This window comes from Hesperophylax consimilis, chromosome 27 (genome assembly GCF_061612785.1).
Source record: "Hesperophylax consimilis isolate HC1 chromosome 27, BYU_Hcon_1.0, whole genome shotgun sequence".
Lineage (NCBI taxonomy): Eukaryota > Metazoa > Arthropoda > Insecta > Trichoptera > Limnephilidae > Hesperophylax > Hesperophylax consimilis.
This window is the reverse complement of record NC_142862.1, coordinates 757,963-769,552: the sequence shown is the minus strand read 5'-3', so window position 1 is coordinate 769,552 and position 11,590 is coordinate 757,963. Positions and strand designations below refer to the sequence as shown.

Below are 11,590 nucleotides of genomic sequence, written 5' to 3'. Positions count from 1 at the left end.
ATTTAGGACTCACTTTTGGCCAGTCCGAGTATTGTTCGGACGGGTGGATTTTTTAGCACGGAATTTGAATGGTGGTTTGTTTTAAGTTTCGTAAAATTATAATTAAAGTTTTTCTTATTTCCTTATATTATCTATGGGAGTTCACTGAACAAACACACTTTAGAGAAAACGGTAACTGATGATGACAAAGAAGACCGGAGACTAGATCAGAGAAAGGACGATGAAGTAATAAAAACAGAGAACTGAAATGATATACCATGTTGACCTTGAAAGAAAGGGTAATAAACCCACCAACAGAAATGCGTTAATCGAGGATTAAGAAGAACAGGGTAAAGAACATATGGCACACAATGCTTTTCGCGTCTTTCACATCTATGCATCTTCTACTTTCTCTTTGGCACCGTTCTGCAGGAGACCAATGAAGTGGGTCTACCAGCTAAAGTACTGTGCTCAGCCAGCGGCGTTTCAAGACGTTTTTCACAGCTTTCACCTCTTTCACCAAAAAGCACCAAAACATTTTTAATGCAAATTATTGCGTTGTCTGATAAAGGCGATGTAATTTCTGAAAGGTTTTCCGTGCAAGCAGCCACAAGAGGAACCATTGTTTGTTTATTTGTTTGTTATTGTTTCACAATATCACATAATGGTCTCTCAATAAAGTGTGAATGTGAACAGGTTCAAACCACAGAGATCATTGTGGAGGACTTTTCATTCTACCACATTGATGCTGTAAGTTGCAACCCCAGATGGATAAACCCAACCTCAAACCGTGCGAAGAAAAAGAATAGTAGAGATGCCTTTGACTAATAAAAATAGGCATGGGTAAAGGATGAGGAAGAGAAAGGTTGAAAAATGTGTCTAACTTTGCCATTAAAAGCAAAGTTTGGTTATCTAAATTTCGAAAAAAATTTCGCCAATAGAAGTTTTAAATCGAAGCCAGAGTTAGCCTCTCAGAAGCTGGGCATACTGTACAGGGCACGCAAATACTGAAGATGGTATACAACTGCTAACCCTGTACATATTGCAAGTGCGCCCCATTATTAAATTTGGCAGACACTTTTGGCCTGTTGTCCAAAAATACCTGAAAAACCCTTGACTCTTTGCAGAAATGGGCAGTCCGTTTGATAGATACTTGTTCTACCGGTATTTCAATGGAAGACCGGTGCACAGTCGGGGAACAGGCCAAACGCGCGCCCAACATTGCCACACAGTTGCCATTTATCACACGAGAACGGGTCGTTTCGATTTGCCAGCCTCTGTCTTTCTTCCCTCCTAATACCTGGATCTCAGGTTTACTCCTTCCTTGCCTCAAAATACCATTCACACACCACACAGCATCCCCAAAGATGACAAAGGGATTTTTTTTAGATTGCACGCCACTGCTTAGGTGCGTAAGTACTGTCAAACCCTGTCCCCGTAGGAGTAACCGGAGACAAACGAGAGCAACATGTTTCTGACCTTAAGCTCAACTTTCTCTGAGACGACCCACGGATTTGCATAGGAACCTAACCTACCTACTGCAGCAAGTAAATTCACCATAAAGATGTTATCGGCAAATTTATCATATTTTCACAGCGGGTCGCGAATGCTTAGAAAGAGAAAGTGCGAACATTTGTAGTATGAATATCAACGAGTATACTACGCGGTACTGTGTTTGTGATGTTTGATTTTGGATTCCAAAATCTGGAGTTCGATTCCAATTGAAGTGCAAAAATGCAAGATTTAAAAAAACTATCTCATCTCATTCAGCTCCACCACATACCGTATCGTATATAACGTTGGGGATGTCGTATTCTCACCGGCTCCAGGTGGAATAATAAGTTAATACTATTAATACTGTTTGCTGACAAGCTAGGCAAACTAAGCTAACAACTGTTTTATTAATTCCCGGCAAGGCAATATTGGCATGGGCTTTAAGTAAGTACAGTTTTTTCTTATACTAACGAGCACTCCTTTGCTAAACACAAGCACCAGTTTACATTAGGAAATAATAAAACAAATGCAAAATCTTTTGATAATTTTAAGTCTGAAAAAAGTATCCTGAATAATAAAGAAAAAAGGTGTATAAAACACATTACCCTTAATATAATCCACAAGCTAACCTTTAAGTCGATAGAAATTAGTTTAGATGAGGCATAACCATAAATTATATTGCACACCCCTGCCGCGGAGGCTGCACGTTCTGACATCATGGCTTTCTTTTCTTTATCTCACTCATCATACTCATGTTATTTCGCACAATCTTCTAATTGACCCTATTTCATTCACTTCGTCTTCTCATTTCTTTCTACTTTGCCGCACTCCTCTCTCCGCTTACATTACATTAAATGTCCACATTTAAATCTTCCACATTAAACTGTAACTACGCGAAATAATGCACATTTAAACGTTACGCATTTCGACATTTTTTATTTTCTTCCTGTCACTGATACAAACTGTAAAATCTTGAAATTTTTTGAAAATTATTAAAAAATCCGTCAATTTTTGATTGTGAGTCAAAATGACGAAGAAATGTTTTGCAATTTGTTTTCCGTGTACGAAGTGAAAAGATTTTTTTGGTTGGTGTCTTCTTTATTGAGATCAATTTCACCGTGTTTATATATAAATTATGTTCAAGACGACTTCACAATAGCGAGAATGTGTGTTTTATTTGCAAGGGAAATAAAACGCATTTGATTTTAATTTGATTGCGAGGTGTTGGGTTCAATACTTTAGCATCTCAAAAAATTGTTTAAATTAATTTTCAAGATAATTTTTCTAACAATTGATTTTTTTCTTTTTAATAACACGAATACCAATCAGGAGTCCCAACTGCCCGAACCCAGTGAACTATTGCATCCCCAAATCTGTTGTAGTAAAGCTAAAGGTAGCGGGGATGGGCAGGAAATAGAGAGATAAATTAATAGAAAAGCTCCATGGGTCATGACGAAAGATGCTGATAGCTGAAAATAGTCGCGTTTGCCTTAAAATTCAGCTAGAGAAAGCGGTGCAACTTCCATGACGCCAGAGCTACCAGACTTCCTGATTTACAAATAAGATGAAATACTTGAATTGACCGTTACAAATTTTAAACGAAAATAACGTACAAATTTCATAACGCTAGATTAAGTGATTTATAGATAGATTGTACTTATTATTAATTACACCGACCCCCCACTTCATCACAATTAATGTATCACATTTAATTCATACAACAGTTAATTATATCTTCTATAAATCACACCGTCACGCAATAACACGAAATAAAAAATGATAATTTTTCATTCATAAATAAATACTTTTTTATGGAACAAATTTCCGCTCTCGTCCACCCGTTGTGAAACCGATCTAACCGTTTAACTAGAAAAGTGAGTATGGTCGGAGAAAGAGGCAATGAAATTCCACCGATATGTATTACAATCCCCAACCGGTTAACAGTTTCAATAACCGGTTTCTAAAATTAACTCACGTGCTGAAAGGGTTAAACCCATGTAGCAATACAAAAATATTTTTTAAATTGTGTTTATATATTATAATGCCCATAAAAATGAAGCTACAAGTGTGGAATAATTAAATAAATTAAAACTGTAAAATTAATTTTTATTTGGTTTTCGAAGTATTCCTATATTTTGACGACATATTAAGTATAAATCTAAGATATTTATCAAGTTATACTCGTTTGTCTGGTGAGGTTAAGTGAGACGATTAACCTTCAGGATGCAGCCCTAAATGACGCGGAACTGCATTCGTACCAGGTATTCAAGGATAATTTATTTGTTAAGCAAAAGATTTGGGCACATATTATATATATAGAGAACAAATTATATTCCCGAACCAGTATGAATAGATTTGAAATATTTATTTAAAAAAAATGTTTTTACTGCGCACAGGTTTTAAGGCCTTTTGACGAGTGGGCGCTTTGCTGTGCGCATTCGTTAGTGTTACGAACCAGGGCCATAAACTTAGCCGATTAAAGAAAAGTTGGTCAGTCGGGCTCGGGGTCTTCTGCGCGGAAGACATGCGCACAATCGATCGCCTATAGTCAAACAGTTATACTAAATTAAGACGCTCGGGAGTTCGTAAAACAAAACAAATTAATAAAACAAAATTTCGGTGTCAAAAATATTACTTTTACCTGATTGTTGCCATTTAAGAAAAAAACGTTTTTTTCAAATTGAATTATCAAAATTAACGTTTTCGATTCGTTCTACTTTGACAGGTTATTCGTTCTACATTTGAATATTCATGAATTGAAGAACGCCGTCTTTAAAAGCCTAGGAAATTTGTTGAATCATTATTTATACAATACATTGAAAACGACTGCTTAAAAAATGTGAAGTGTTTAAAATAGTGTTAGATTTAAAAATAATGTGTAGTATTTAAATAAATTTGATTTATTTAATTAAAATGGGCAAAGTTTCAAAAAGTTTGACAGCTGTGTCAAAAACGACAAATTCGAAAAGCGTTCGAAATTTAAATAGCACATCAATGGCGACCAGGAAGTTCCGGTGTGCGCCGGAAGTGCGGGATTCTGTGAAGTGCAACAATACTAATATTAGTATTAAGGAAAACATTAAGAAAAATAGGACTGTGTATAAGAAATCTAATTGTGCAATACTTGTCAGCGTGCAATTGGTGTTGCTGGTGATAGTACTCCAATACTTTGTAGACTTTGCGGAATCTCAGGAGACCAGAGGAAGAACGAGACAAAATAAGGCCATGCAATTCAGAGGTAATTCTTTATTTTTACGTGCTTATTTTATCTTCACCTCAACTATCTATTTATCTGTCATCTTACCTTTTATTATTTTGAGATGTGCAAAAGAAATTTTGGCAACTGTTGGGTTATTTAGATATGAACCCACGACACTGGGACCTCAGTCACAGCCGTTATGCATAATATATTATTTAAATATATGTTTGATGGGACCTAAATGATTCTGTATTATGCATATATAATATATTCAAACCACAGAAAACATCATAGAAGAATGTCGCCTTCAGTTTCCTTGTGGCACATCTGTGCTGAACCAAGTGGACCGGCTAAAAAAACACAGCCTTCTAATTTGACCTCACCAAGTATCCTCCACCATACGAAGACGAAAAAGAATTGTTACTATTTCTCGAAAATTATCATTAGTTACAATTAAAGAACACAATGCAAAACAAAATAATTAAAAAAAAAATACTACACATCTTAAAAACCAATTCGATGTTTGCTCCAGGGTATCGATTCTCCAATCCAGGCCCTTCGCAATCGCCGTCGAAAGTACATATATCGATTGACATTCTTATGCTTGAGTCTCCTCGAAGGTACATACATAAGCCAAACGTCAAAAGTCATTCCACTCGAATAGTGGAATGACTTCGTCGAGAATCGAGGCCTGTAAGAGTTACAGATTTGTAAAATGAATATAATAATAAAAAAAAAAAAACAGAACAAAAATACAGCAACGCTGAGGCAAGCGCGAAACCTAAAATCTCCATTATTATTATTATTTATAGTACTATCATTAGTCGTTGCTATTTCCGTATATATAAAGTATTAAATTTTAATTTATTTGTGCAATATTCAGGTGAATGAATTATTTATATTAACTATTTGAAGGTTCAGTAGAAAGGAGAAAGTGCGACACAATTTTGTCGTGATAATAATTAGCTAGAATTGATAAATATTCTAATGATACCCGCAGGCCGCATCATGGAAACAGTCCATAAGTCGGTTGTATTGGTCACATATTATCATTTAAACAGTAATTTCATTATTGTATTATCATTTAAACAATTCGAAACTTATTAATAAAAGAATTTTATGCTAATTGAAAAAAAATGTTTGTCTGCTCTAATAGAATCAAAACATAACGTTATATGTTATAAAAAAGGTTCTGAAAATGAAATGTACAAGTGAAAACGTATTAATAACGTAAACATAAACAAATTATTGATTGAAATTAGCATTTGTAATAATATAATAAAGTCTTAAAATCATTAAATGGAGTCTTGTAAAGAGGAAAGGCTGTGCGGCCTTTTTCATACTGAACTTAAATTTAGATTTGAGGCCAAAATACCCAACTAAACTAAAAAAAAATTTTTTTTTATCAAAAGGTATAGAAAATATCTAGTAAGAATGTGTGCTACATTATTTTTTTTCTAAATTATAATAAATAGGGCATTAAATAATTCAATTTCGCGTGATTTTCGTTAATTATAATTATTAAAAAAAATCATCTTCTCCTACTTATCGACCTATCGTTCAAATATAATAAAAAATAGTACATTGCAAAAAAGGCATTTTTTGGGTGGAAATTTTGATTTATAGACGATAAATTTGTGTTCGAACATAAATCGTTTTTTTGGAATAGTTTTCGCCGGTAAAAATGCTAAATATCGGATATCATATATAGATCAGAATCACATTCGTATAGTAAATAGAACATTTAAAAAAAAAATAATTATTAACTCAAAAATAATTGCCAAAGTTGCCTCTAAAATTATGAAAAATTGGATTCTCTAATGGCCTATATTTTATAATTTAAAACACAAATAAATTATGTATCCGCACTAGAAATTTGCTATACCTTTTGATTATAAAAATAATTTTTCATTTTGGTTAAGTATTTTGACCTCAAATCCAATTTTAAATTTTATATGAAAAGGGCAGTGTTACCGTTCCTCTTAAATAATTAGTTACATAAGTTAAAAACAATAATCGATATTTTTCAAAGCCAGAATATCTAAATAATAATATCTTAACTGAAGATAATTTATTTTTATGGTTTTACTATTTTATCTCTAGTTTTAGCGATAACAAACCATTGGTAAAATGACGATGAATAATTGGAATCGTACAAAAATCATAAAAAAATACGAGAATAAATCTAGGCCAATGAAAATATTCACATATTTTGGCCAAAAAAGGTTATTAAAATGACACAGACCTAAAACACTTAACTTTCGGTCGTTTTCTGACGATTGTGGTAAAAGGAATTCTAAATTACTGGCGGACTTTACAAATGTGATAAAACACAGCTATTGTTCCTGGAACTGTTCTACCTTTGTTCTGAAATACTTAGAAAACTAATAAAAACCTATTCATGTTTTAAATGCTTCCGTAAAAATGTTTTTCTTTTGTTGGAGAACTCATTAATATTAAGGTAAATGAAATAGTGCATTGAAAATGGAAGCAAAAGAATTTAATACTTCGTAAGTCGGTAAATTGGATATAATATTTAATGAAAAACTATGAAAAAATAACCTACTTTATATAAATATTGTCTACTTTCATTGTTACGTAATATTGGCATTAATATTGTGCAGAAAGAACACTTATAACTTGCAGGTTGTTGTAAAATTCTAGACGGCTCAAATTAATTTGGTGTAAGTTGTCAAATTTAATTCCGTGTCCGCAAGGTAATTGACATAGCTCCCGTAAGCATTAAACCATTTGCGCATTATGCTATCTCATACATGTAAATACTGTAATAATAGTCATCTTATTGAACATCTATGGTAATGAGAACTTTGGATTCAAGTGCAAATAAAATAGTATTAATCTGAGAGGCGGGTTCGGGTACCGCCGCCCCGGGAATCGTTTATTGGATAACCAACATCCCTGCTATAGGTCACCCGAAGTGGTGTGGTACGTTTGGTGATTTATCAAGGGGCCCGGGTTCATGGAGTGAGGTTTATCTAGGTTTTGGCGGCGAAAGGCTTTAGAAGGTAGAGGAAGTCGGGGACGTCCGATGAACCAAATAGTCGTGTCGGGCCATATCAAGAGTTAGAATAACAGATGAATATGTATGAGAAAATTTAGGAATGTGAATAGTTTCATACAAACGGGCCGCACAACGCACGTGCGCCGCTCCTAAATAGTAAATAAATAATGAAGCAGTCCAAATAACAAAATAAACTATAATAGAGAATTCGGGCCTTCCCAAATGTTGAAGTATTTATTAATTTACTTGTTGATTAGGACCGGCTCAAGTGTGTTGTGCGGTTCGTGTACACGAAGCTAATGAACCAAGGAAACGGCGTAATGGTTATTGTAGCCTTGTTATTTGGTTGTAGTTACGATACCGCCCACCAGATAATCACTACAGTGTGTGGATCTAAGTTATTATTATCCAGTTAATGTAGTTTTAAGGTATTTCCATAGATGGCAGTACTTACACAATCTACCAGAGACAGCCTGTCAGCCGTACCCGAATGGTTACGAGTAGAGCCGATGCTAGCCGATCTCTAGGTAGCCAGATCAGGTCCAGTTGCTCGTTAGAATAACTCATGACCTCTGATAGAACGGTCATATATCCTGCTAGAGATTCATTATTCAGTAATTATTTTACGATAGTAAAGTACTCTTAATCTTTGACGAACCGAAGCATTTCTTGAAAACTACCAATCTTAAGTGTATTTCATGCTAAGAAAATAATTAAACAGTATACCAGTACAGTTAATTAGTTATGTATCAGTTATTACACAGTTCTCTGAGATGCATTGTTCCGTTATTCTCACCAACTCCGTTTTTTCTAATCTTCCCAAAATGCCCTTAATTTAGGGATGCCATAGTTCCCATGGCTGGGGGCAATTGTAACTCTTTAGTGGTATCACAATCCTAAACAAACTTGGCATTCTTGATGAAGTTGGGTCGTCTTTTATCTGTTGCTAAATCATGTCAAAAATGTATTCATCGTATAATTTAATCACTGATTTTTAAAAGATACTTTAGTCCACAAAATGAAAAATTTCACCTTTCTTTCTTTATACCCAGATCTACCATTTAACATTAAAAATCACTTCTAATGTACACATATATGACATAAAATTATTTAAACAACTCAGTCCTGGACGTAGGTTCCTTTAATAATCAATATTTCTGTTTTAATGTCAATGGTGAATTTTTCGTTTTAAAATCCCATACGTGCCAACTTCTAAAGCTGTGCACAATGAAATGTAACAATAAACAAACAAAAAAATAATCATACTCAAAGTTTTGTAGAATATATTGAACCATCGGTACTCAATTTATACAATCACATAAACCACTGAGATACGACAGAAAGTGGACAGATAAATTAAATTGATGTTTTAGATTAGATAAGGTTTAAATTTTTTTTTTCGGTTATTGGAACAGTCTAAGTACCATGCTTTTAAATAGAAAATTAATAAAACATAAATAATAATCTGACAGCCTCCGTGGTCGAGGGGTAAGGCTATCGACTAGCAATCCGAAGGTCGCGGGTTCAAATTCCGGGGTGCGTTATAAATTTTAATTGATGAATTTGTGCTATTTCACAATTTATTCAATTAAAATAATAAATAGTTCCATAGTCGCTTGAAATGGCTTTTGCCGTGTTTAGTGGCCAGATACTCCCCCACCTTCGTCTCCCACCTTCCTCTTTCCCATCACCCTCCCCTATAACATAACCAATAGGGAATGCCATAGTCTCACTGCTCCAGATGGTTGTGAGCAGTTGGGATTCTTGTGCGGCTTCACAAAAAAGTATCTTTTAAGGATCAGTGATTTAATTATTCAGATTTATCATAAGAATACGTGTCGGGTGAACACTATGGTAGTGTGCAGAGTACCACTGTATACTATGGTAGTGTGCAGAGTACCACTGTGTATACAATGGTAGTGTGGAGAGTACCATTGTATACTTCATCATTCACGACTATACTAGATAAGGTGCGTTTAGTGTGTCGCCTTACGGTTATTACCTGTGGTACATGAGGCACTCCGAGTTGCTTCGCGCTGGGAGCAGCAGTGATTGTTTGCAAGGTGATTACTGATTGGGATTTGGTACCGAAGAATAATGACGAAGAACAAATTGTTATATTGATTCGTGATAGATGTTTTCTTGAGTGGTTTACCTACTTTACTGAAGTAGTGTGAGAAATTGATTATTTGTATACGGAGAAAAATGAGTATTGATAATTTATTTAATATCTCTTCCAATTATTAGTATTCCGATTTGAAACGGGATTGCAGGCCGTTCCCGGATAAACTTTTAGTAAATTCCTAGTACATAATATCTGTAATATAATAATAAGATAATGTATGATGATGACATCGTCATGATACATTCGTAATATATACTAAAATTTTATCAGGAAACCTATCAATTCATTCGTTAAAGGCCTGCAATCCATTTTTAACCGGATTACGAATAATTTTAAGAGATTCTTAATAAATTAGCAATACTCTGTATAAAATGGAAAATCCATGTTCAAATGTTTTAAATCGACCGTTTTGCAATTCGCCTGTTCGTAAATTGTTTGTACATTCCGTTACTGGCTCAAGAAGATGTCCGTTATATTGGTTCAGTAAAGATTCTTTTTTCAAATGTGAATTCGTTCTGTGTATTTGGACATTCTTTTTCTATATATATTTTTTTCAATATAATGGTAGGTACTTGTTTGCAGAAAGTTTGAAAAATAATTGTTTTTGTGATGGTGACGTTTCATTGGAAAAATTCTATAATTCCTTATGTGAATTTTAAAAATTATAACATAAAATATGTATTACGGTTTACAATTGAGTAGGTAGGTATTGATTATGATTGTTTTTACAGAAGGAATAACAATAATCCTGCAACTAGTTTAAGTAGTCACAAAATTCTAAAGAATTGGTTTGTAACTTAGATAGTATCTCAGATTTGTCTAAATGTCTAGGATGGGTTGTTTCGGACAATTTGAACAATTCTTCAAATTTTAAAGTAAATTTCTGTGAAAGATTTTTTCAAGTTCTGTTATTGTTTAAGTTCTCTCAAGCAACTAGCCTATAATGATATAATAACAGTTCTGTGAAAGATTTTTTCAAGTTCTGTTATTGTTTCAGTTCCGTCAAGCAACTAGCCCATAATGATATAATAACAGAACTTGAATGGGACTTTCACAAAACCCGTAAATGAACGTTGAAATTTGAAGAATTGTTCAAATCCTTCAATTTTTATCTGAATAACCTATGAAGGTTATACCCACCAATGTAACAAATACTAAGTTGATTTCCAGTTGAGACTGTTATGTATTATTTTGTGTGTCTTGTTGTGTTTTTTGTTCCGTTTATATTTGTTAGTATTATCTTCTTCTTCAATGATAGATTCTCAATAAATTAGCAATGTTCAATTTTCTCCGTGCAGTATCGCGAGGAGTGGAGGAGTGTTGTTCACTTTGAGTTGGAGTCACAATCCTCAAGATAAGATCCTATGGATAGCAATAAACCTGCAGGCTAGGAGACCTATACATAGAAGCAAGATGTACACGATCATCGGAAGTAAAATAGCATCACCAAAGAGGCTAAAACTCTTCAAGAGTTGAATGTCCATCGAAAGTAAAGTAAATAGGTTTTATAGCTGTTTCCATATAATTCTGACAAGTTAATGTATTCAACTTCAAGGCTTAACCTGAATATTTGGTGGCAGAGGAAGTGTACCTGCACAGGAGGTGTATGAAGTCCGCCTACATTGAATGTGCATACCGAAGGTCTAAAGCAAGTTTTACTTTCGTTCAATGGTCAAGAGGTTTAGAAAATATTTCCATCAAGAATATTTTAACACGATATTTTAATGAATTATGATGATGTTCAACCAAAGTTTTTAACTTTGTATGTTTT

General features: G+C 33.9%; 1 protein-coding gene across 1 annotated transcript in view; it reads left to right on the top strand.

Annotated features, from left to right (window-relative positions):
* The first annotated feature begins 4,467 nt into the window (after window positions 1-4,467).
* Window positions 4,468-11,590, top strand: part of flz (transmembrane serine protease filzig) — a 66,514-nt gene continuing 59,391 nt past the window's right edge. The window contains exon 1 of the mRNA XM_089648247.1: window positions 4,468-4,711. Within this exon, the coding sequence (XP_089504373.1) occupies window positions 4,468-4,711 (244 nt within the window). The remainder of the gene's footprint in view (window positions 4,712-11,590) is intronic.